Source organism: Histoplasma capsulatum, genomic scaffold (assembly GCF_000149585.1).
Source record: "Histoplasma capsulatum NAm1 scaffold_1 genomic scaffold, whole genome shotgun sequence".
NCBI lineage: Eukaryota > Fungi > Ascomycota > Eurotiomycetes > Onygenales > Ajellomycetaceae > Histoplasma > Histoplasma mississippiense.
In genome coordinates, this window is record NW_001813982.1 from 89317 (window position 1) to 115218 (window position 25902).

The following is a 25902-nucleotide window of genomic DNA, read 5'->3' on the forward strand; positions in this document are numbered from 1 at the left end:
ACGATTCGAACACGATTTCAGGTCCTAAATCTGGTTGAGAATACTCTTCTAACAATATTATAGGTTGTATATATATTATATGCTATAGAAAATAAAATTGCAAGGGGAAATTTTTTGACAACAAATGAAATATTGCTCTACGCCTTCAAGCCCAGATCGACTACCATCATTCTCTGCCATGTATATATTATATCTAAAACTCGAATAGATAAACCGGACACCGAAAAAAATACAGCCGTGCATTTACCCCTCAAATTTCTTGTTTCCATTATTATTCCCGGGACGGACACAAATTACCTGTCAACAATCCACCCATTCTTTGCATCAACTCCGTCCGCCCTGCTTTCCCTCCATTACTACGGCCAACAAAGCATATATAACACCATCAAATGCATAATGAATTCCATACATCTGGAAGTTGAGCTGCATCGCTCCAAAAAGAAAAAAAAGCTTGCTTACCTAGAGTCCAATTTTCGCCGTACACAACAAATAAACCCCATAAGCAAGGCAGATAATGATAAATGTTCAGCAGATTAGACGAAAGAAACTTGTCGACGTGAACCCGAGACAGTCACCAATTAATTAGCAGTAACTAAAAGATCATTGACGGTGGAGGTAGCCATCAATATCTGGTCGAGCAGGTGAACTCCCGCTTCTAAATCGACGACGAACCGGGAAATTACCAATGTTTTCTAGTGGGCCGCCGATCAAAGATTGCAATTTGCTATCGTCACTTGCACTAGGCATCAGATTCTGGTCAGGGTAGGGAGGACTGGTTGAACGTTTCAAAGCTGTACCGACGCCTTGGCCTGCATAGGTCGGGTTTTCATACACCCCTGATCGCATCCGTGCATCCGCAATGTTTATGGGTTCATGTTCCCCGAACCTGATATGCTGCGTTGAAGGGCGACGGCTGAATTCTACAAAGCTTCGAGTCACACCATCTCCAGAGTCTACCATCATACCTGGGCCTGAAGATGCACGGGACATTACAGTAGCCTCGAATGAATTCGGGCTGCTTGGACTAGACACGATGGCAGTTCCACCGCCGCGCCCGTATATCATTTGGGGAGAACGGGTATCAAGTCTGGAAACGTCAGGCTGAGCAGAGTTAACAAGGGGAGAAGAACGCCTTTTCCCCAGGCCAGGTGAAAATTTAGGGGGTATTCTTGTTGGCTCGGTATGAAGGGACTGGCTCGATTGAGCAGACCCATTTCGAGACATGGGCTGAGATGAATAGCCAGTTGGAATTGATTGCCCCATAGAATTGCCATTAGGCCCAGCATTCGGATATGATGCAACTCCAAGACCTTGAGTGGCTGGGGGTGGGACAACGACGCCTGAGTATCGCGGCCTGGTTATTGCTATATCAGTTTCGTATGGCAAGGGTCGACTGGCGGGTGCTGTCAGTAAGTGTTGTGGAGTAGCGTCTTGAAGCCCTAGAATGTTTCCACTCGATCCTTCTGATGAGTGCGACGGGTGACGGGAATGAAAGCGTGGTGGGGGAGTTGCAACACGTTCGATTTCCGGGCGTTTCCATGACGATCCCGTACCAAACTCACTGTGGTATGAGTTGGTCAATTGGTCGGATGATGACCTGGGAGACCAGCCATGATGGGACGGTGCACTTCTAGGATGTACTGCAACTGGGTTTTCGACATGCTGATTATCTGATCCCCAACCTATGGGTGGAGAAAATCGGATAGGGGATGAAGAGGCACTTGGGCGTTTTCCTGCAACAACATTTGCATAAGTTGGAGCATTCTCTTTCTGGGTTGCTTTAAAATTCATATTCCTTACTCCCTCACCACGAGATGTGGCACTCGCGGCACTCGCCTGATGCATGGCAACAAGAGATGCTTCAGCGTGCGATCTAGCCGGAGGTTCCTGCTTTCTATTGTTGATTTTCAGTCGACTCGATGACCCCTGGCCATGGACTCCAGAAACGGACACAACGGGGTGAACGGGTCTGTAACTTCCCAAATTTCTTTGGCCACGCATTCTCCTGATTCCTAAACGATACTTCACTGACCCCAAGAAGCTCTGGCTTTTCGGCTTCGTTGGCTTCGCAACGACTTTCCAATCACCTTCCTCTTGTTGTCCAACAGTGGGAGATGTTGGTACCTCAGTGGTCTGGGATGGAACTGGCGACATGGCAGGAGCAGTCCGGCTACCCTCTAAATCGGACTCATATCCCTGATCCTCCACAACAGGTAGTGGTAAATTCTGCGAAATAGTAGATGGAAAATGTTGTGTTGATTGACGAGAAGAGATATATTCAATTGGCGAATGGGTCTTTTCATGGTCCACATCCATTTCCCAGGTAAACCGGGAAGATCCACTGGTTGGCGTATCTGGCATGGAGGATGTGCTACTAGTTCGGTCGAAAATAGATTTCTGCTGTTTAATTAATTGCTGCGACGCAACTGGCGACCGGTGTTTAATTTCTTCCGAGATACCATTTTTCACTTGAGAAAGTGCGTGGTTTAATGGGACCAAATCGGGGGGTAGGTCTGGGTTACCCTTATGGGGTCGAAGTTGTTTGTAGAAGCCTAGAAGAACGCTCGCATGCGTTTCATATTGCCCGAAGTCCTTAACGAGGCCAGGAGCCTGCTGAGTTCTTATTCTGGCAGTGGCATTGGCATACGACGTCAAGAAAAGCCTTGTCGATACAATAAGCCACCAAGCGAACGCCCCAACTCCGAGTCGCGAGAGTTCATCACGGAAAAATGTCTGTACCACGGTGTGTATTTTGACAACGTCGATGGAACTATTTCCCCTGATTGATGATGTGTTTTGGCTACCACTCGTTTGGGAACTGTCTAGTTCTGAAGTAGGTTGGCTATCAGACAATTCCGTGCTCCGTCGAATAATGGGACTCTGTTCATTCAATAAATAAGGGTCGAGCGCTCGCTCGAGCAAACCATATCGAATTAGTATGGCGAAGGTGTTATCTATGTGTCTTCCAGAACTTCCATCCTCCTCGGGGGCGCGAATTTCGACACCGCATTCGAAGAGAGCTTTCCGGCCCAAATGGATCATGCCAACAGGAACGTCGTGTCCGAAAAAGGAGAGAACCGTAATCAAATTGACTGCCTCCATGTGTTGGTTGTTTTGTAGGTCGGCCATTATTCCACGGTATGGTTCCGCGAGTCGTTTGTCTGTGGTTTGAGGTTTGATACGGAACTTTTCGATTGCTTTCCCAGTTGCGCTGAGGCGATGTCCCATAGCATGGATGGCTAGTGGTAAGCACTCAAAATGTTCCACCAATTCTGTTGCTTTCCGCACCTGTTCTGCAGTCGGCTGTTTGATGTTGAGGTCCTTGAAAAGGAGTTTCCTGGCATCTTCAACAGACAGGGGTCTAACTTTCAGACCAAAAGGCTCGAACAATCTTCTCTTTTTCCTGAGTGTGCGATCGACAGAAGTATATATGATACTCGAATTTGTATTATATGGAATGAAGGTCTTGAACCCGTTGATTTCGTCATCGTCATCACAAGATACGCCATCGAAGACCACAAGCCAATTTTGATTCGAGCTGAACCACTTCAATACTTTGCTAATATACTTGTCCCTGTCGCGCCAGTCAGGGTCCGGGGTCTCGTTCTGCAGTGTTGAGGATACCCTCTCGGCAATGTCCCAAAAACATTGGCAGCATGATTCCCGGGATCTTGCATCAATCCAAAAGATGCCACCGGTGTACGTAGTGCGCTGTTTGAAAACGTACTGGCGGGCAAGGTGTGTCTTTCCTGATCCCGACCCACCATATATAAGGACGGAAACGACATCTTCCGCTCTCTTTTTCATCCTGAAGAGTCGATTGTGGAGTTCTTCGAGCTCCTTTTCCATGCCAACGAATACTGAGTTTGGGTGAAAGCCTGGGGGGGCAACAAGGAGAGGTTCCCCAGTCTCCTGTGGTGGGGGCAGTTCGGCGCTAGACATCAATTGCGATCTTGTGATGGGTATCAACTCTGAATTCTGTCCTGTATGCAACGATGATATTGAGTTTCCTTTATGAACGACTGTCAGCGGAATTCCCCTACCAAGACATACCGAATAAGGCAAGTAAAGATTGCGCGGGTTTGAGGGAACATCTGCTTTCCAAGGCAAAAGAGACTCTAAAGACAAATGAACCAGTTCGCCTCTTTGAATATTGGCGAACCAGTTCAACAAGGGAAAGGGGGTTATGTATATCAAATGGCCTACCAAGTGAATCTAGCCTATCCATACTCCGTCGCATGACATCATCCATGTACACTAACTCAATTAGAAATTTGAATTTGAGGGCTTTCCAAAGGTTGGTTTCATGTGTGGGAATATGAAGGAATAACTTACGAAGACGTTCAGCTTCCTCCCTCATATTATTTCTCCGAGCTCGGTGTTCTTGTGCCCATCTATTGGCGATTTCACCTGGTGCCTCTCTTGTATAGCGAAGGATAGCTTCTGCCACAGCTTCATAGCCTGGAGACTTTTCGCTTTCGAACCGACACATGGAACTGTGATCTGCCTCGATTCCCATGCGCTCCACCCCCTCGATTACTGGCGCAGCAGAGGACTCCTCCACAATGAACTTTCGAGTGCCTTTCAAGTCCATTGGTTTCGACTCATGAAAAAAATATATGCGGTACCTCCCCATTATCTCCGCGAACTGGCGGTTAACGTTTTGCAAAATCTCATTGTCAGGCCTCAGGGTCTTCAGCAGAGCCGGCGTCGTATCGAAAAGTTTTCTTGGCACGAGGCTGAATATGGTCTGTATCGCGGTTCCTAGGTTCGCTAGATCAGACCCGTTGTGGGGGGTTCCCATGAACAGTATGGCATAGGTAGAGACGTATGTTGATCGAATGTGTTGGGTTCTCGGGTGTCTGAGATGTTCACAGTATAGAAGAGTCTTCTTTACTACGATACCACCGAGAGAGTGGCATACGAAGATAATTGGCCGCTCGACCGCATCTTGCAGCTATGGGGCCCTTGTATTAGCGACTTCAAGTATAAAATGCAGACCCATTTTGTGTCTCAGTGCAGACAGACTCACATTTCTATTTGCAATGAGCTGACCCGCCAGATGCTCGGCATGGTTGTGTAGTCTTTCCTTCGACGTGCCCCTTGCGAAAGAAGTGACATTCGCATCGTAACCGTAAGTCAAAATCCGTACATTTTGACCTTTCAAGGTATGAGGAAGAAGGTCGCCAGGCCAGAAAACTTCGGGCTTCTTGGTTACCCATGTGTTGTAGGAAGTACCGTTAAGGCCGTGGACAAATACTATGCTGTAGTGATATCAAGGATATATAGTCAGTGACACTATAAACTTGCAAATATTGGGCACGGCGCAGGGCAGGCTCGGGAAGGAAAATAAAGTGCAAACTTACTCGACCTGTGGTACCAGCGGTTCGGCACAGCGGTAAACTTCCGTCAACCCAAACTCTTTTACGTTGAGACGTTTGGCGGTGTTAGATCCCATGGTTGTTCAGACTGGTAATGTTAGTGTTATCCAGAATCCGCCGCAAAAACAACCGGGGTGATCCACATATATATATGGAATTTAGCTGCAAACAACAAGGGTGGATAACTGGATTTTCTATGAATTCTGCTAGGGAGAAATGAGGAGAGCTTACGGTAGGACAGTCGAGAGAATGTGATGCAAAGCAGCGGAGTCAACAAGGCGACGGTGGTGAGGACGTAAGTTAGATATAACTAAGCTGCCTGACAGCCCTGACTGACAACCTGGTCCCGTGAGCAGCTGTATGGACAGCAGCCTGCTTTGCGTAATTATTTGATAACGGAAGGGATGAGCACGCACTCTCTCTCGCACACTCATCTGGGTGCGGCGCGGCGCAGTGCGAGTGGGCAAGGTCAGATGTCACTCGCAGTTTCTCGAACGCTGTCACACTACTCGCTGGGGCGATCAATGCTTAACTATACCTCGAGGTACCCTGCACGAGATGGCATATTAATAGTTAGCTGATACAGGAGTTGAGATGCCGTATCTCTCACCCCGGGCACTGTTTATTCTTTGGTGGAGGACAAGCGCGCTCGGATCCCTGGGAAAACCCATCGAGTCCGCAAAACCATCCACCCCACGCAGAGCCGCACATGTAAGGAATAGTTACTAAAAATTACAAATGGGCCGGGCGAAGTTTGAAGCTTGTGGGATACGGGGCCGGGTAGCCCGAAAAGAGCATAAAAATAGCCCCCCGGCCTGTCCTCCATGGACAACAAGATCAGCAAATAATAATGTGTTTCCGCCAAACAAAAGCCCTGGCCCAGTAAGCCTAGGTACAGCCACAAGCGAATCAGCCAAGGAGATAATCCTTGATGAGGCCGTTACTGGCTTCATCAAGATACAACAACAGCCTTGCACTTTCATGGAGACCTTGCAAAGTGATGGGTCAAACCATAGAGAGGACTATCAAGGCAATCTCTCTTCTCAAGACGTCGCTAACCATAACACAACACTCATCCCAAGATTTTATGAATGCCACCAAAGTCACCAACAATTTATCAGCAGGTTTGCGCACCAGGAGCGAGGCCTCCTCACTCAGGTGGTTAAGAGAAAAGCAAAGTTTCGCATCGGAAACTTATCCCCCCGACTTGCAATTTTTTGCCGTCTGGGATGTCAAATCGGTAGTTGGCAAGCCGTTCTATTTAGAATGTCATTATCCGGTTGCATGCCCGATGCCAAATTCCAAGGAATAGCAATTTGTGAGGAATATTTTGAAGGGCTGTATGTATAATAAAAACTTCTCGACTATTTTCCTTGTCGTGCCTCCCTAAATATTCTCCGTGGAGCATTCAAAGAGCTGAAAATTTATGGCCAAGGGAGCAGATATGAGGAAATGAGCTGAAAGTAGCCAGTTGTTGTGAATAACGCAGCTAATAATGGTTGGGTACAGAATGAGTTCAGTGAACTGATGTAAAGGTCATGGTGATATCAAAAAGCCTTTCTCCATGGTTCATTTGTGACATCCGACTAGCTATGGTAATAAAAACATAAAAATGGGAACTATTTTAAACACAGCATGGTGTTCCAATTCAATCTCACTGAAGCGGTTGTCGACAATAATTGTTCAATACCTGCAGCTTTTTTTGGCATTGGGTAACTAGGATCTTGCAATCCCTGATTCCTCAAGAGAAGGCCAAGGGAAGGGGTGACCTGGATCCCTGATCCTGGATTGCTAGCTGTATGGATCTACGAACACTGCTTAGGCACTGAGAAGTGTATAATCTCTCCATGCACCAGTAACCCTGTTCATCCACACTGATTCTCAGCTGATGCAATTTAAACAGGTGTCCTTTTGTAGAGTAAACAAGCATTTTGTTTCCGAGTTTAGCGAAAAAACTCTATATGGGATTTTCAGTGAGACATACACCTCCTTAAGAGAGCATTGATGGAGCTGGCTCGGAGAAAGAGAGGGAAATCGGAAGATGCAACCGTAACAGGTTGCTGTGGCGGAATCTTGAACACATATAAACATGATGTCACTAGATGGAAATTGTATGGTGTTCAGCTGTCTATTATGGCCCCATATATTAATCCTGTAGCCTGTCCGGTAGCCTCTTGTGATGTTGAAAATGAACTACCTGTTCACGAACAGAACGACGCATCCGCCACCCTTCACGATTTGTCGAGTTATATTTTATTTGACGAGACAACAACCGCCGCGTGTTTCCCCACCAAAATGATAGATACTCGTCGAAATAAGGCAGATTTTCTCGCGAGAAATAGACAAAACCTAGATAAAATTCCGCATATATTATACAGGTTAATTAAACTCGGTAGCAATTCTGCAGACATAGGCTCTCTGCTTAGTCCTCTGCGTGTAGCCCGCGTCCCTTGAGTCATCCCAGAGAACATATATGTGACACATATATACTGCCCGTACAATCACCTGCCCTTGAAGCACGGTTTCCTCTTTTCCGCAAAGGCTTTGAGCGCCTCGAATCGGTCTTCCGTCCCCACAACGCCTAGGTAGGCCTGGTTTTCCGCCTCCGCTCCCTTTTCAAACCCACGAACTGCCTTCATGGCTTGCATCAACGCGATGGGACCACCTTCACAAATATCCAGGGCAAGCTTTATGGTCTCTTGTATAACTTTTTCCCTCGCTGCGCCTGGTTGGGCGGCTTCCTCAGGGCTGACCTCCACCAGTCGATTACAGAGCCCGATGAAGTAAGCCTCTGCCGCACTAACTCTCCGACCAGTGAGAATCATGTCAAGCGCCCGGCTTTCACCAATGAGCTTGGGTAGCCGATAAGTTCCCCCAGCCCCAGGAATAATGGCGAGTCGGGTTTCAGGCAAACCCACAATACTCGTCGAGCCAAAGACACGAAGGTTAGTGGACAGGGCGAGCTCGAGGCCGCCGCCTAAAGCCATTGAAGAGATGGCTGAGATGGTTGGGATTGGGAGGGCAGCAAGGTTTGTGAATGTTTGTCGGAGTTGGGCGAGGAATGCTTCGGTCCTATAGTCAAAATAACCAACAATCATATTTAGCGGATATCCTCGGGAATTCAGTGAATTGCAAATGATAAAAGTTTACAGTATAAAAGCACAGCTATGGGCAACCAAACGAAATCCCAAGGAGGAGACGTAAGGTCTTGGGCGGGGAGATTAAGACAAATTAAAAAATAAAATATATGAATACGTACTCTTCTCTCGTGAACTTGGCCCGCTCCTTCAGGTCCGCGCCAGCGCAGAATGCCGCATCTATGTTGCTGGCGAGAACCAAAGCCCGCGTAGGCCCTTTCCCATTTTCAGCATCAATTGAATTGACATGTTTGGTTAAGCTGTCCAGCAACTCTCGTGAAATAGCATTCCTGGCTTCTGGTCTGTTTAATAGAAGGACCTTGATATGACCTGCTCCCGGTGCGGGGACGTGTTGGGTGTCGATTACCGAACCACGCGCGCCAGTGCCGACAGTGCTATTATAGCGGACTTGGACAACGGTGAATCGATTGAGAGTAAATGGAGAGGGAACCAAGCGACGAGGCATTATTATCTGAGAATGGGAGAAAGGACTAAATAGGAGAAAATATGTGTAGAGATCTTTGAGATTGTTGTTTGCATTCTGCCAGTGAGGAGCAAACAAACCTGGTTCGGTGATTCGGCCAGGAGCGGCTCAGGGATCAGCGAAGTTTGTCGTGGCCCAACGGCTCTTGGCATCTTTCTTGTGCACTCCAGCACTCATATGCCGGGATGATATCCATCAATGGATGGTCGCATGTTTTTCTGTTGCCTTTCGTCCTATCACTGATCATTGTATGTAAATATGTATAATACTACTAATTGTGTTTATATTGTTGTGGGCTACAAGTTCCTGATATGAGACTAAAATAGCTTAGGAAACTTGATATGTTCGTATCGTTATCAATATGTTCAGATCTAATATGTTATTATACAATATACAAGGGTATATATACATGCAAGAAAAATATTTGCAACTATCTTCGTAATCCAGTTAGCACAGCCTTATATTCCTTAATTTCACCGTCTGTGGGCCAAGGGGACAGGAGCTCCGTATTCTCGATGATGTCGTATGCTTCAATGACAATAGGGTCAACAAAAGCCCTTGCTTTTTGGGTGGATTCGGAAATATCTGAGTTGACCGGATTATTTCCTTCGCAGATAAAACTGCGATGTTTTAAGGCAGGAGAGGTGTACGAAGCCCCAGGCTCAGACACACCAGAAGTCAACTCCCAATCTCCCTCCAAAAACACTCTTATGGCCACCACGGTACGACGTACAAGCCTTTTGCCGCCCATGCGTTCATTGGCAGAGAATTTTAGACCAGCCTCACGTTTGCTCATCAACCGGAGAAGTTCTAACAACCCAGCTCGATCGTTGGCTAAACCAAGAACCCGAACATAAGCGTGGAGCAGAGACGGGGCTGTTGATTCAAATATACCTGGTAGCATAGCAGGAATGTTACTTTCACCATTTTCGCTTGACAGCCCCAATGATGACAGAATGCTTTCCTTCCCCGCCGTCAATTCCACCGAATCAAATTGGCGCTTAAGCAAAGCCACGCTTTGCTGAACCATTTCACGAATTGTTGAGTAGGACAACGACTCTGGCGAACCGTATTTCTGGCCTGTGACATTTTCGACGATTTTTAAGCCGTGTTCAGCACCTTCCATATCTTGCCTAGCTGCCAAAATAAGCCTTGAAAGAGCGGAGCAAGCAATTTCGAATCCTCGACTTTCAAGGGGGATGTTTGCATCCTGCATCCATGTTAAAACATGGCAAACTTCCCACCACGATATAACACGCTGCATAGGAATAGAGATCTTGTGGTTGCTGAACTTAACTCTGTCCGTTGCTAATCCAGACAAGAAATTACTCCATGCTGGAAAATACCGTGGCATCTTTGACTTCATCAGTTGGACCGCGTGAGTGAGTGCTTTGTGCCGATGAAACTGCTCAGCTTCACCTGACCGATTGGAATATGAAGGAGAGAGGCTGCTTCCCTTCTTGGCAAAAAACAAGACCGGGAATAACTGCCACATTTGCGTGTCCGAGTTATCGGCGGATGGCTCATTTAATACCGAAAACCTACAAAGAAGTTGTATGAATGCGGCAAAAATGTCGTCCGGCACATCAGCAAGGGACTTCTCGTTCACTAATTGACCTCGAAAGAGGCCAGAAACAAGAGCAGATTTCTGCTGATCAGAGAGGTTGCTAATGAGAAGGTATTCTATACCGGTTTCAATAGACTTTGAATTAGCAAGAAGAAGGATAAGTAATTTTCCTGAGGGTCTAATGTTCTGTGAAATCATTTGCTGAAGCAAATCATCCAATGTTGGCGGTTCGGAGTGGACATAAATGACATCTTGCGGCGAAGAAGGTTCGGGAAAAACCTCCTTTCCATCACCTGGAAGGGCTTCTGTCGAGAGTTGTGAATGAGAATTTTGGGAACGATCATGGAAGATAACTTTTTCAGCCATTGCAAAATATATGGCTTTGTGGGGTGGGAGTCCACTATCCCTGTAGGACAAAAAACATGCCCACGCCTCCTTTAAAGTCCTTGTAGCGCGTATCCGAGCAGACCAGATATCGAAGTGCCTTCCATGGTCTGGGGGTTTAGTCATACCAACGCCGGTTCTCGAGGAAGGTTGCGTGGATGTTTGTCCTGAAAATGATGACAACCGAAAGCGGTTAGGCTTCGGAAGAAACGTTCTCGTCTGGATCGTCGGAGTTTTATCCGTATCCCATCCAGCGTATATGGCTGCAGTCTGCTCCCATGCAGTCATACCATATCCGACATCTCTCATATGTGAAATAGACTTAAGCGCCCTACTCTCACTGCCCTCGTTTCCCCTTTCGAAATCAATACCGAGTTTTTCCTCTTTCCAAGGAGGCCACGACTGAGCTTTAAAATTAGCCCACTGTCGTTCCAGCGAAGTCTTCTTTTGAGCCAGCTGTACGTTAGTAATAGCCTGATAGCCTTCCCTAGTGACAGGGAGGGGAGGGTTAAATTTTGACATTTCCCTTAGCAACTGGAACTGAGCGCGTTGTTGAAATATGGCTGAACGATACGGTTCAAGGCGACATGGCATTGCTAAAAGTGAAAGGAGTTTGTTATAATAAATAGTTAGACCTCTAATCTTCTTTTCGTAAGCCTCGCTCGATTTATTTGCGGCAGAGGCAGTTCCAAGAGTTCTGGTAATCAAAGCAGCTATGGAAGGGAAGGCCTGTGGCCACAATTGCCCAGCAAGCCGTAGAAGGCGCACAGCAAGAATCATAATAGTATTGTCATCTCCAGATCTATTCCAGGCACTCCTTTTAGGGCCAGAAGAAATTTCCGAAGTTTGATCGTTGGATAGGTTATCACTTAATATATCCCAAGCTTGGAACAATAAGATCCTGAAAGCAGTAGCACAGATGCTCTCTCGCCGGAGAGTGAAAAGTAACACAAATAATGGAACCTTAGCACTTTCCAGACTATTTTCAGAAGCCTTTTTTTCGAAGATTTTATAACGCATTGCAGCCTGGAGAGGTTGGGATGAGGTAAGTATCCAAGCCCAAGCCATCACATCGTCTATCGAATAACCCCTATCTGACAAATATTGGACCACTTCGTCATTAAAAACAGTGAGAAGCGCATTGTCCAATGTTTTGTCGAATCTCTGGTTTGAAATGGGACCAGAAGGTTCTGACTCAAGCAATGGATGAACATAACGAAGATAGTCTGCAACTACTGTAGCACAGGCTAGGCGCGCATTCGGATACCGGGAGCTCTTAACCTTAGTCTTTCGACGGGGTTTCATAGAGGAGCGGGTCGTAGCGAGGGGAGAATTATACGATAAATCCACGCTGTGGCTTTTCGGTTTTGCAATGCTGACATCATAGCCACAATTTTCTAATACAGATATCAAGTATGCTGAAGGAGACGAGGTGTGTTTCTTTGACTTGTCGCGACTCTTCTCTCGTGGTGTATAGTTTCCCTGTGATCCAGGACCACGAGTCGTCCCGCTGTCACTATTGGCCAGGCCGAAAGAAGGCTCAGTATGAACAAACTTAATGACGGTTAAGTTATGGCCATATCTTTGCGGAATAGCGACACGTTGCGATATGCTCAAACATTGTGGCGAGTCGCACTGGACTGAGGTGAGAGGTCCAAGGTCCGAAGCCCAACTGGCGCGGAGTCCATCCTAAGTGAACGTGAGAAGAGGGTCTTCCAAGGAATTGTACAGGTGGTAATGGCATACTTGTAGCAGCGAGAAATAACTGGATACTACCCGACTAGAGTGAGAGCCCGCCACCCGGCCTAGAATGTAGCTGTTAATGGAGCACATCCATCGATGTTGGATAAATACCACCACCCTAGCAATGAGGACAGGATGGGGAAACCTGCAGCGAACAGCAAGGGAATTTTAGACTAATCAAAAACGGCAACTTCTCGAATTGCTTTGGTTGAGAGCTTATTTTTCATCCATAGATGTTATGGATGCTTAGTCAACTACCTTGGAAATCCGTTTTTTGCTCGCTGGTCACGTGTAAAGCTTAAAGTGTAGGAGGATAATGTTGGTTGTGTGATTGTTAACTATCTAACCGAGAGCAAACACAATATATTAACTTAATCAACCACCCAACGCTCGCCATTTCGCCACCACTATGATGAAATCTTTTCAACAATATCTCAACAACGCGATTAGATTTTAATATGATATATTATATGATGAAAATATATATAGAAAATTACATATAGAAATATATAGCTAATTCAGAAGATGTTTGTTGGACTTAATAACTCGCCCGGAACGCGAAATCTGGGGGTGGAGGCAGATTCAGCGAGCAGGCAGTCATCAAATCAGTAGGGATCGCGATATCATCAGAATCCTCCGGCAGCGGATCCGTGGGCACCCTGGCCTTGCTCTGAAAACGCGATTTAGCCACTCTTTGCGAAATTGAGGGTCTACTTTCCTGATTAGGAAGGTGATTTTTGGATTCTTCAATCCTGGCCTTTTCTAACCGTGATTGCTGCCGCGCAGTAGCTTGTTCTTCCTTCTCTTTTTGCTCTTGAGCCTTCCTTGCATCCCTAAGCTCCTTCTCAATCTGCCGTTGAGCAGCTCTCGCGGCCTTATCCATCTCCTTTTGCTCCTTGCTGCCTGGCGAGCTCCCTTCCGCTCCATCCACTGTGACGTGATATCTGCCTCCTTCTGCTCCTTAAGAATAGCGTGTTGCAACTTGGCATCCTTCTTACGGGCCTGTTCATCCTTTTTAGTGGCCTCCGCGGCAGTCATCTGCTCGCGGATGCTCTGCACCTTTGCTGGTGAAAAGAACTGTGCCAATGATGGATTTGAAGGATCTAGCAACCCCATTGCCCTGCCACGCTTGCGATGTCTTCTCTCTTGATTAAGAGCTTGCTGTAGTTGCCTGTTCTCTATTAGAAGAATCTCTTTATCAAGAGCAAGATTTTCCCCCGCATGGATCACTCTGTTGAGATCATGAGAGATTCGATGCTGCTGCTGCTTGACTTGCTTCATCAATTTCTGCATGCCAATAATAGAAGTAGAGGTTCTGGGTCGATATTGGTCTGAGGGGGTGCAAGGGTGTATTGCGAGCTTTTTAAGAACCCGGTCCGGATCAAATGGATATAGGCCAACTGCTGTGAACGCGGATATAATATTTGAAGGTGTAACTGCCTCCTTTCATGCCGCATCAAATAGCTGCCAAAAAGACCTCTTTGTAGTGCGTATGAATCCCATTCCAGTTCTCATCCGTTCATTTAGTTGATTTGAGTACGATTTACCCAATGGTCCAAATATTCCAACATCTAGCGGCTGTAATCGGTGAGAAGAATGGGGAGGAAAGACAGCAAGTAGAATCCGATGTGAAATCATGTAATTGATGAATGCCATATTAATGTGGGAGGAGTGGCCATTCAATATAAGAAGCTTATACCCACACCCTGCTTTCTTTTTTGTATGAGATTCAAAGATCTTCTTTAACCACATTAACCCATATTCATCATTGCTCCATCCATTCTCTGAAGCAGCAAAGTAGGCCTGATCCTTTTCACTATCAAAATCCTCCAGCCAAGTATCTTGCATATTTCTTGATTCCCCCTTGATATATGAGAGCAGGTGGGAGTGAAGTTCCATCTGCACAAATTGAGATCAGTAGTGTGATGAATTCGCGACTGCCATCCTGGCTGGCATCTATTGTATGGCCCGACTTGAGCGAACTAATTGATACAATACGTTTGAGGGTGTGGATGAGGCCTAATAGGAATCCTTTTTCATCGAAGTTGTAGATATTCGCGGGTTCAATGTTGTATTTGGTGATTTTTTCCTGTAGCTGCAAATCAACATAAATTAGCAAGATAAAAACAAAAAAAGCAGTAGAAGAAAGCAATCTATACAAGATCAAAATAATGCTTGAAGTATGTAGAATTGTCTGCGATCTTGCGTTTTTGGTCGATATTTTGCAGGTAAACTGACTTGATGACATCCTTGTGGTGTTGGCAGAACCGTGGCACCTTGACTCCCACAGGCGATTTTAGAATCTCAACAATGAGATTATGAAGGATTTGGGGTGTACAAGGGAAACCGCGATCTGACAATTGATTAATATGAAAAAGAAGCTGTTCTTCTTGCGAATCTGAGAGATTTTTGCAGTGGGTAGAGCTTGCTTCCTTTCTTGACAACTGAATGCCGTTGTAACGCCGTGATAACGTATGTCGACTGATTCCATAAATCATCAATCGCTGCCTCTATAACTGCTTCGTGGTGCATGTTGTGGGTGTTTGAAGATGGATGAATTTGGGAGATTTGGGCGAGCGTTGGGTGGAAACGAGCGTTGGGTGGTTGATTACGTTAGGTGGCACGTGCCTGGGGTAGCCGTAGTAATGCCTAACATAAAGTCACCACACGTTCCTGAGTCGCCGCCGCCAGAGAGAACGTCTCATTTAGTCTCCCCATCCAACATCCTCCACTGAGACTAGTTTGTTGAATATCTTGCCTTGGTTCTGGTGTTCTGTCGATTGGTGTATCACAGGCCGCTTGTGCTGGTATCAGGCGTGCTTTGTCGCTGGGCTTTTCGGCGTCTTGTCACGTCCTCTTTCCATCCCCTGCTGGACTAAATTCGCAAAGCCTGGCGTTCCCCCAACGACCTAACACGCCAAAAGATTTCCCTAGCCAGACGGAGCTTATCGAGCGTCGCAATTTCGGTTCGAACGATCGCATTAAATGCTTTCAGAGGGCCATTCTGTATTTGCGTTCGTTGACCTCCCTGAGAAGCCGAAACGTGCGAAGTTGGATACATCACTCGACTCCAAACTCTTCCATCTCTCGCTGGGACGTTGATCCACCCAGCTAGAGCGTGATCCAGCATGGAGACCAATAATTTGGCCGCATCAGCCACCACAAACGGGCAACTTACCTCTCCCCAATTGCCATCGGATTCGCCCTCGTTCCCGACACCAGGAAAGCGAAAACGCGTCCTCAGCCCCGCCCAAGAACCACCCAACCTTGACGGTATATCAAATCCATCTGACACGTCAAAAGGAGGACTGCTTGACCAAACTTTGAAGGATTTGCTCCAGGTTCTAGAAAAGTGAGTCCCTTTCAGCTTCAATTTTCCGACATTCCCGAAGGCGGATCTGAGACTTAGTTCTAACCCAATTTTGCAGATATGATTCAGATCTTGGTATTCTGAAATTCCCCTGTCCCCCCAATTCCGTGGTCGAACCAGATCGGAAACGTGCGAAACTATCAGATGCCACGAACAATTCGCAAACGATAGAATGCAAAATTAAGGCGGGTCAATACAAGTCTATTCAGGAAGTAATTGACGACGTTGAGACTGCGTCCTGTTTGGTTATCGAACGACGCCGCGAGTCAGAAGCAACTGTAAATAAATCAGAAAACTCTCGATCTTCGGCAGAATTGGTCAATCTTTCACGCATATTTAAAAAGCACTTGGACAATTTTATCCTCCGAAGTCCACTTCTAGGCTCTTCTCATTCAAAGGATGAGCCTCAGGAACTTCAGAGGAATGAACCTCAAAACAAGAATAATGGAAAATGTTCATATGATCGGGAGAACAAAGTAGTTCTCACGCTCTATGGAAATGCACCTCGCGGGAGACATTTGTTTTCGAGTTTACAACATGCAGTTGCCGTGAAACCAGACTCTCCTGATCTTGAGAAATCAACCGGCGCAGAAATACAGGCTACGATCAACGAAGCAAGGTTGCCAAACGGCATTACTACATCCAAAATAATTCCGTTCAATGTCAAAAACGTGGAGCTGGGTAAATCGAAAGCAAGAACCATTGCAGACGTATTTGCAGCCCGCCCCAACCTTCCCCAGTTACAACCTCCGGGCAAACCGCGGTCATCAAAAAATCCGACTGTCACTTGGCTGGACCCATACGAACTTGCCATAGCTGCTAAATTCCCGCCAAATGAAAAGAGAGGATACACTTACTTATCTCTTCCTTCAGGAGATTGGCTACATTACGGTTACGAACCATCCCTTCGGCTGGGAAGTCGAAGGCAAAATAGCGATACTAATACCGGGAAAAGCCTCTCAAAGCCATTCCAAAACTCTTTTGATGAGAGCAGTGCAATATTTCGCGGTCTTTATTCGTCATTTGCTCCCTCGTTTGATAGCTCCGGAGCGGTTATATCCCAAGACGCGAAAGAGCAAATTTGGTGGGACAAATATGGCCAGCACCGTTTACATGGCTTATTGGCCGTCGAAAATGATCCGGAAACCGAACACACAGACAATCAGAGTCCGAACTTACAAATCCAATTATTGGACGAAACGAGCCTCGAAGAGGCTGTGAATTCATATGAGCCGGAGGACGATAAAATCTTAGTCGAACCGCGGAACGGCGATGATGGAGCAAGCGATGATAGAGATCTGGGAGAAGTACTCGAAAACATTTCGGATCTTTTACGCACATTAAATTCCTATCGCCAGATTCGAAACCTCGGGCAATCACTCCCTGTTCCGAAACCGAACGACGAAATCGCAGCAACATCGGATGCGTCATCACCTTCAGCTATGGAAGTTACCCTGTATGAAACCCTAAAATCAAGTTTAATTGCAATGATAGCCACGCTACCTCCATATGCTGTATCGAAATTGGATGGGGACCAGTTAGCAGAACTAAATGTCAGCAAAAAAATACTTCTGGAAAATGCCGACTACCCTGGCACGATGGAGGACGATGACTATTCTATGCAGCAGAAACAAATACCCAGAGTTTCGCAGATGCCAAATGTAGCCCGTCCTCCCCCTACGCCAAACATGAACCCATCTCGACCATCATATCAGACTCCCCCAACCGCCCCCAGTGCCCCATTGCCCCGGGGTTATCCATCCAATCCCCGAAAAACGGCTCCAATGAGCCATCCGTCCCACCAAGTTTATGGAACCAGGCAAACCTCGTCATCCATCCAGTTTCCCGTCAACAACTCTCCTCAACCGTACAATACGCCTCGACAGCCATCGGGTCAGCGCCCTGGTTATACACAACCTCAATTCTCACAGGCCGGAACTCCGCAGTATAGCCAAGGCAACATCCTTCAGCAATTCCAGAGGCCAACCCAGAACGGAGTGGGACCATATCCGTCCCAGCGAATGCCTTCCCCTGCGCAGGCATCGCCTCAGCCCTATCCCCGTCGAACTAGCCAGCCATCCTATCAACAACGCCCACCGGATATCCCATATGGCTCACCTGCTCCTGGGACACACAACGCGTCACCCCAAAGACCCTCTAGCTTCAGTGCATCTCCGCAGCGACATCCATATATAAATTCTACCCCTAGCAATCCTCAACCGAGATACTTCCAACAACAACCCCCACAACCGCCACAGCCACAACAACCGCAACACTTTACAACTTTTGGTTCTTCCCAAGGCAACCCACCACCAGCGGGGTATCCCAGCAGCACTACCGCGATGACTTATGCCCGGAGCGCTGCTGAACAGGCGGCCCTTATGGATCGCAACAAAGCACAACTTGCCGAGAATCAACGCCAAAAGTCTAACACTCCCCAGCCAGGATCGTCCAACAGCCAATTCAGTGGCCAAGGCAGCCTTCCAACAAGTCATCGACAGAATAATGTGCCAATGGGATCTGCAGCCGGCGCGACACAATAAAAGGACAAAAACAAAATTATAGAACATTCCGAGGAGTAAATTAATACGTCAACAAAGAAGGGCCACCCAACAATAACTATTCGTTCCTGTGTTTTATAGAGGTTATGCGTGTGACTTAATTACCATATTCTCGTTTTCAACTTTCTGGCTTTCGTAAAAAACAAAAGAAAGCAACTTGTATTTTTTCGTCTTGTCTTTTAATTCGTTTGATTTTTTTTTATTATTTTTTAGCAGTGATATTCTTTTATTCCTTCTTTGTGTTACTTCCTCTCTTGCCCTTCTTTTCTCGTATTCTTCATCGCAATTACTTTTTCATCGACTTTATCATAGGCAACGGGAGGAGAGAAACCAGCCTTTCATCTCAACCCTATTACCTGTTATTTCCTTTGATGTGACAATATGACATCTAATAAATTCCTCTGGTGACCAAAAATACGGGCGGCAGGTTTGTATTTTATTTCCGGCTTTATAATCCATTTTTTCTTTTTCTGTCCCCTTTGTTTTGAAATTTCTTCTACCGCCAAAATGTGGATAGTGAAAGAGAAAAGAGGTGGCGGTGGGTAAGAAGCAGCAACTTTTTAACTCCTTTTCTTCTTTTTGTACCCGTGTGTGGAGCATACCTTTTTTACAGTGATTCTGGTTCAAAAGTAATTTCCCTTTTGCAGTGGACGACGTGCTGGCTATTATATATATAATATTATTGGATTCTTGAGTTCTAAACCTTTTTATATTATTAGACTAATTTTATGCTCTGTATGGCCTGATTTTGCTATTTTGTTTACACACCTTTCCTCCCCTTCTCACTCGGAGTAACTTGAGTGGCATGCTCTCAAAGGACATCACGAACATAACCAACTTATCCATGGACCCTCGTGCGCTTCAATTAAAAAAAGAAAAGAAAAGAAAACAATCGACTTTGTTAATTTAATGGACTAGGTGATATTTTCTAGAATTGACTTAAACCACCTGGAACACTTTACAACAATAAAAAGACTTCAAGATTAACGGACTCGCGAACTTCTTTCCATTCAACAGCAACGGCTACGCGAAAAAACAAAGAAGCAATACAAATCGAGAAGTAGTAAAGATAAAAAAGCGAAATAAATACAAACTGAATGAAATGAATGAAGAACACAAATCCCCAGAAAAAATGGCCTAGATATCTCTTCTTGTTCCTTTCCAGTTCTGCTTTCCCGCCCCTGTTTTCCGTATACACACATATATATATATTACCCCGTATGCATATTTAAAAAGAAAGAAAGAAAAGGCAAGAAAAGTGAGTCGACGTGTCAATTCTTACGCCTCCCCCGTCCAGCGGGTTACATATACGTGCATTTCCAATGTTGCTGGTTTCTTTTTATAGTCCGGTTTGGGATGCCAGCAGACATAGCAAGTGCGCTTTGCTAGTGGGAGAAGATGTAGCCCTAAAGTGAAGGTAGAGAGTTCGGTGACTATTTCATATAAAAAGTGTGAAATGAAAATGGAATGAGGATAATGACGATGATGAGAGACGTTCGCTGGCTATGACCTGCATGCAAATGAGGTCAAAAATGCATGGAAAAAAGATTGAAATGATGAAAAAAATGAGTAACCATATGCCATGAACATCAAAAAGCAAGAAAAAGTATATAAAAGAAAATCACAGAGAAGAAATCAGGAACGAAGTGGGGGAAAAAAGATATAAAAAACAAGGCAAAGAGGATAAAGCAAAAAGAATATCGAGAGTCATTACTCGTAAATCTGTCGTTAAATAATGATGGCAGCGGCAGACATAAAGCCAAAATATCTACAACATTAATCACGAATCAGCCAATTATTCATAACACAGATTGGCAAAGAAACTTATTCGGGAACGTAAGTGGTTAAATGAACATACAATGCAGCACATCTCCAGCCATCATTTGGATCAATCAAATATTCATTGCCAGGTGGTCCATTCGAAGCGAACAGAGCAGTAGCTCCGCCAACGATGGAGACCACGGCAATGCGTCCGAAGAACTCAGATATAACACCAAAGGCTAGCAGCGGGAATAGGATGGCAGCTGAAACAGCAGCAATAGTGGAATATATAGGATTCGGAGTACGGGAGGAGGATGGACGTTCTCCGAGTAAGATAAGGTCGTTGTCATGGGCGAGGAACCTCAGATCAGACTTGGTATTGGACGAATGATCGTGAACCCAGTTACGGTAGGTCTCAACTTCGTCGTCTGTGGCAGTCGGCAATTTGTAGGAAACCTCATGATATGAGCAGAGGGCGCGATCTAGTTGGAGAGTGTGTAAGTATTACAAATCCTTGCACGGGAGAGAAAAGAGAAAATAGGAAGGAGGAAGAGGATCAATCTTACTATATTGCTCGATCTTCAGCACAAGCTTTTCCACCAACTCAGACTTCCTCTGCTGAAGCGCAGATAATTCCTCAGACTGGAGGTCTTGACTTGTTGTTGAGAACAGCTTCTGTCTTCCGGAATTTTTAACATTGACTGCGACTCGTCGAACCTCTTCGACATCGTCAAGGATTGTGAGATCCTCTTCCATTTGTGCGATTTCTTCCTGGAGATGACGAAGTAGGCGATGATTTAATGGCTCAAACTTGCGATAGAGTAAGGGGCGGTCAACATCGCGCGATTCGCCTCGTTTTGGATCTGATTCCACAGAAGCACGTCTTTGCATTTTGCTGGAGCTCATGTTGAATTTGCGCATGTCAAGATTTGGCTGACGATACGGGTACGAGGGGCGGATAGCAGAGTTTGGAGGGGGCTCAGCAAAGGTGTGTTTCGTGTGAGTGTAATATGATTCAGGGACAGAGAAATCAAAATATCCAAGGCCTGGAGATGTGGGACTTTCCAATACTGTTTCCGAATCGGTCGTATACGCTCCGGCCATATGGAGGCGGCGGCGGGTTCTAGATTCATCTGCAAATTTCCAGTTGAGTGTATCTAGGGAGAGATCGGGAGGTGTTGCTGGTTGATATTCTGTAGAGGAGATTGACGAAGCTCGGTCCGGACTGTGTCCCCTGAGTGATACTCCTGAATCTGAGTTGAAGCTATAAGAGGCACTAGACTTTCGTCTAGAACTTTGGGATGCTGCGGAGGTGGTAGATGGCTGCCTCGGCCTTATGGTCTGCGCCCAGCGGGCACTGGCGTCTTCAGAATCGTCCTTGTCCAAAAACTCGAATACGTTCGGTGACTGCTGTCTAGGTCGCAGTTCACTTGGCCTTTCAGTAGCGCTCCTTTTCAAAATTGGGACGTCCTTAGTAGTAATGCTGGTCGATGGTTTGATAATATAAGATTTGGAACGTTGTCGGGGCCGCGCAATAGGAGAGGAGTTCTCGCTGGCATAACCGGAAGATTTAACAGTGGTAACAGGGATTGGGTCCACAGCAGAATTCCTGGGAGATGATGATTTCTTCGAACTGTCCTTCTTGTGGCTCTTCCCTGGCATATTCCCCAGTTTAGAAAGGGTTAAGAGATTTTAGTATATCCCAGAACTACCAGTTCTGTCCAAGTATAAAGGAATGCTAGTTTAGTGCTTCTTCTTCTTCTTCTTCTTCTTCTTCTTCTTCTTCTTCTTCTTCTTCTTCTTCTTCTTCTTCTTCTTCTTCTTCTTCTTCTTCTTCTTCTTCACTCCGGGATTCAATCGGTAAACGGAGAGGACACGCTGGAGCAAAGTTGCTGCGTGGAATTGAATGGGTATCACAGTGAAGCCGCGGGACTTGAATCAGGATTTGAGCAAGCAGTGATGGATATAGGATTCCGAAAAACCAGGTATCAGAGTTTATATATTCGCTATGCCAGAAATAGGAATGCTCAGGATATAATCTGATGATGGATTGGTATGGAAGATGCTCTGCGATTGAGAAACAAGATCAAGTGAGGACTTTCGGGCACAGGGCAGTAAGAAGTGGGTTATGGGGGGAACAGAGAGTTAAGAATTACAGTAAGAATAATAAAAGAAGAAATGCGCCCTGCGCCAGAATGATATGGGCTGCACAGCCAGCGACTCTGAAACGCTCCTGGGCGGTGGTTGACCCGATGGAATCAGTAGCTACAAAGTCATGAATCATGGACAAGGCCTTCTGGGCAAACTGGGGTTGTGCTACTGGGCCGACTGGAAACGCTGATGGTTTCTTAGCACAACATTCTATTTATTCAATTGGACCCTTGCTAGTTCGTAGTGGGCATCGAAATAAATCCCGTCACTATTAATATTATCGGCAGCCCACCTCGTTCTTAGTTAGCTCGCTGTGGGGCATAAAAGTGAACACCACCATCACCACCATCAATTTGCAGTCCTTGCTGCAATCATAAATACAAGAGCACAGAATTTCATCATCGTACGGACGCAGTACATGAAGTTATGCCGTTGGGCTCAAATTGGCACCAAGACCGTGCATACATGCAGACAGATCTCGTACACATATACAGAATACACACATATTGGCATGCTGCGTTGGCCAACAATGACTCGCTCATCACCAACCAAGGATGCGAAATGTTCAAGGGTTGAACAATCTTCGTTATTCTTTACCCTTTCTATCCGTCATTCGTAGTGCTAAGACGGCCCGTTTGGGATGGAGTTATGTACGTAAAGTAGCCAACATAACTCATCATGGCTGCTGGCTGAGTGCGCATGGAATCTTCCCACAGCGAATTTTTCTGCTCTTTTGCTTTCTTGCGATAAGCACAACTTTCAGATGCTGGCACCGCTCGCCCGCCTGCCCGCCGTGAACGACAGGACACATTGCGCGCGCTTAGCCCATTTGCGAGGATGCTGCATTTAATTTAGGGAATTAAATACTTGCATGTGTTCCCAGCACGCAGCTTGAGAGGGTTCGTAGCTCTCTAATCAGGTTGTCAGCACCTCAGCACTTTTCCTTATTTCTAACTCTCTCTTTCTCTCTTTTCTTTTCTTTTCTTTTCTTTGTTTTTTTCTGTTTTGTACGTTAATGCAACCAAGTGCAACCGACGACTCGCACGACAATATATGCCCGTATGCCAACATCCAAGATAACCAGAGTTGGAATATCCTGTTGTCTGGGCTTGGGGCTGCTATTGACAATCTCAATACCTGCGTCTTGTCAGCTGTATATCGAGTACAAAAAAACCGCATTTTTAAACCCGTAAGGGAGAGACTAACTGCAGATCCATATCCAGCCCAACCCCGGAGTGTTTCGTTAGTTGTCACAGTTCGGGTTTCCAATAATAAACCGATTGGCAGATGGGGACCATATCAATTGATCAAACATTTCCTGGGTTTTGTGGGGTTAACAATAGGTTGCCGCGAATAGGAATGCGAGCTCATATCCATGCCTTAAGCCACGTCCTTACGTCCAAACCTTGGGATTTCAGACGATAACTTGAAGCTGGTCGAAGGATGGGGAGGAACAGACATTTGTAGTAATGATTGGCTACAATCGATTAGACCTATCAGTTTCGGACTCCCTACTCCGTACTGAATATCTCCAGGTCGCTCTGATTCAGGTGTTGTTCCAATTTGTATGGGTACCGTAATTTTACCTCCAAATACGAGCTCTCACCCTGTTTCATGCCCGTTTCACACCAAATCGCATGCCCCAGCTCGTATTTCCCGTAATCAATCTTCTCCGGCACCAATGAATGTTGGAGGTCCCTGTGGGCATTCGAAACTCCAGCCTTCCAAGCCTCAATCTGCCGATTTGTTCATCTCCTCACATCGAGAGTCTGTTGCTCTTCATCCATCACGACGCGGTGCTATTTGAGGGCAGCGCTGACGGCTCGATTGATGCACATGATACGGCAATGCGTCTCCCACCGTGGTATTCCCTGTTACCGTCTTGCTGTGCGAAGGGTTGAACTCACAGAACCATTCCATCACCCGAGCCCCCGGCCGCTCGGGTGGAAGAATTGGTCGACTTCGGTACGTTGTCCTCATGATTCCCGGGGTGATGTCCAGAGAAGCAGTTCAGAGTACGTTCCTCTGCGTAAACAATTGAAGGATGAGGCCAAATCAAAGCGCGCGGCAATGCGGAAGGGCGGCGCACCTCCGCTGGAACATGAGGATTGGGAATTGACTGTGGGCATTGAAATACACGCGCAGTTGGATACGGATGCGAAGCTATTTTCAAGTAAGCAATTGTTGGCGGGCGGTTGTATTATCCCCGTTGAATCTGACGTCGTGAGCAGGAGCCTCCGCAGCCCTTGATGATGTTCCAAACTCGAACATAGCACTCTTCGATATTGCGCTTCCAGGAAGCCAACCGGTTAGTTTTTCTTTTCCTTTTGACAGTAGTTTTTGATACAGAGTGTGACCGTTTTGTTCATTTGTCCTGACGATTGAACAGCTGTTCCAGCCGTCTACCTTGATACCAGCAATCCGTGCCGCCATTGCCCTAAATTGCGACATCCAGCGAGTGAGTCGTTTCGATAGAAAACATTACTTCTACCAGGACCAGCCTGCCGGTTACCAAATAACACAATACTATGGTACTGAAAAAAATAAAAATAAATAAAAATAAAAAACCCTGCATATACGGGGACAATGAATATATGAGCTTACACATCGTCTAATAGAACCGTATGCGAAAAACGGTAGCATCTGGTTAGGAGCACACGATGGCATCGCTAAAGAAGACGGGGAAGGTGTTCAAATTGGTATAAAACAGATACAGATGGAACAGGATACGGCCAAATCGCAGGAACTTCCATCCTCCACCTACCTCCTCGACTTCAACCGCGTCTCACGTCCTCTTATTGAAATTATCACACTACCGCAGATCCACTCTGCAACAACCGCCGCGGCTTGCGTTAGGAAAATCCAGGCGATACTTCAGTCCGTTGGAGCAGTTACAACAGGTATGGAAATGGGAGGCCTTAGGGCGGATGTGAACGTATCAGTAAGAAAACGGAGCGAAGCAGCTGGAGACCATCAATACGATGGGGTAGAGGGGCTCGGTCAACGAACCGAAATTAAAAACCTAAGTAGTTTTAAAGCTGTCGAATATGCTATCATCGCAGAACGCGACCGTCAAATCGCGGTACTCAAAGCAGGTGGCACCATTCAAGGCGAGACACGAGGCTGGACACTTGGCAGCACCGAAACCCGGAAACTTCGAGGTAAAGAGGGGGAAGTCGACTATCGTTATATGCCGGATCCCGATCTGGGCCCAGTGATAATCGGAGACGACGTTATTTCTGACCTCAGAAGGAATATTCCAGTACTACCCGACGAGCTCCTGCAGATGCTTGTTCAAGATCCAAAGTACGGATTGTCCACAGTTGACGCCAAGACCTTAATTGAGCTTGATGACGGACAGCG

General features: G+C 46.2%; 7 protein-coding genes across 7 annotated transcripts in view; 2 read left to right on the forward strand and 5 right to left on the reverse strand.

Annotated features, from left to right (window-relative positions):
* Positions 1 to 600: 600 nt before the first annotated feature.
* Positions 601 to 5458, reverse strand: HCAG_00028 (predicted protein; the record flags this gene model as incomplete). The annotated part of the gene is made up of 6 exons (XM_001542932.1): positions 601 to 1354; positions 1563 to 1630; positions 1801 to 3983; positions 4336 to 4957; positions 5033 to 5264; positions 5367 to 5458. The coding sequence occupies 6 exons, from the start codon at positions 5456 to 5458 to the stop codon at positions 601 to 603; spliced, it is 3951 nt and encodes a 1316-aa protein (XP_001542982.1).
* A 2424-nt stretch (positions 5459 to 7882) lies between these two features.
* On the reverse strand, positions 7883 to 8984 carry HCAG_00029 (mitochondrial methylglutaconyl-CoA hydratase; the record flags this gene model as incomplete). Its single annotated transcript, XM_001542933.1, has 2 exons — positions 7883 to 8453; positions 8641 to 8984. The coding sequence occupies 2 exons, from the start codon at positions 8982 to 8984 to the stop codon at positions 7883 to 7885; spliced, it is 915 nt and encodes a 304-aa protein (XP_001542983.1).
* A 448-nt stretch (positions 8985 to 9432) lies between these two features.
* On the reverse strand, positions 9433 to 13989 carry HCAG_00030 (predicted protein; the record flags this gene model as incomplete). Its single annotated transcript, XM_001542934.1, has 6 exons — positions 9433 to 10337; positions 10548 to 10685; positions 11082 to 12642; positions 12700 to 12758; positions 13243 to 13626; positions 13695 to 13989. The coding sequence occupies 6 exons, from the start codon at positions 13987 to 13989 to the stop codon at positions 9433 to 9435; spliced, it is 3342 nt and encodes a 1113-aa protein (XP_001542984.1).
* A 526-nt stretch (positions 13990 to 14515) lies between these two features.
* HCAG_00031 (predicted protein) lies at positions 14516 to 15194 on the reverse strand (the record flags this gene model as incomplete). Its single annotated transcript, XM_001542935.1, has 2 exons — positions 14516 to 14791; positions 14856 to 15194. The coding sequence occupies 2 exons, from the start codon at positions 15192 to 15194 to the stop codon at positions 14516 to 14518; spliced, it is 615 nt and encodes a 204-aa protein (XP_001542985.1).
* Positions 15195 to 15824: 630 nt separating this feature from the next.
* HCAG_00032 (predicted protein) lies at positions 15825 to 18609 on the forward strand (the record flags this gene model as incomplete). The annotated part of the gene is made up of 2 exons (XM_001542936.1): positions 15825 to 16048; positions 16125 to 18609. The coding sequence occupies 2 exons, from the start codon at positions 15825 to 15827 to the stop codon at positions 18607 to 18609; spliced, it is 2709 nt and encodes a 902-aa protein (XP_001542986.1).
* A 1746-nt stretch (positions 18610 to 20355) lies between these two features.
* On the reverse strand, positions 20356 to 22050 carry HCAG_00033 (predicted protein; the record flags this gene model as incomplete). The annotated part of the gene is made up of 3 exons (XM_001542937.1): positions 20356 to 20395; positions 20486 to 20870; positions 20955 to 22050. 3 exons carry the CDS (start codon positions 22048 to 22050, stop codon positions 20356 to 20358), a joined length of 1521 nt encoding a protein of 506 aa, XP_001542987.1.
* A 2559-nt stretch (positions 22051 to 24609) lies between these two features.
* Positions 24610 to 25902, forward strand: part of HCAG_00034 (hypothetical protein) — a gene marked incomplete at both ends in the record, with an annotated part of 1746 nt that continues 453 nt past the window's right edge. The window contains 3 exons of the mRNA XM_001542938.1: positions 24610 to 24712; positions 25158 to 25439; positions 25602 to 25845. Of these exons, the coding sequence (XP_001542988.1) occupies positions 24610 to 24712; positions 25158 to 25439; positions 25602 to 25845 (629 nt within the window). The remainder of the gene's footprint in view (positions 24713 to 25157; positions 25440 to 25601; positions 25846 to 25902) is intronic.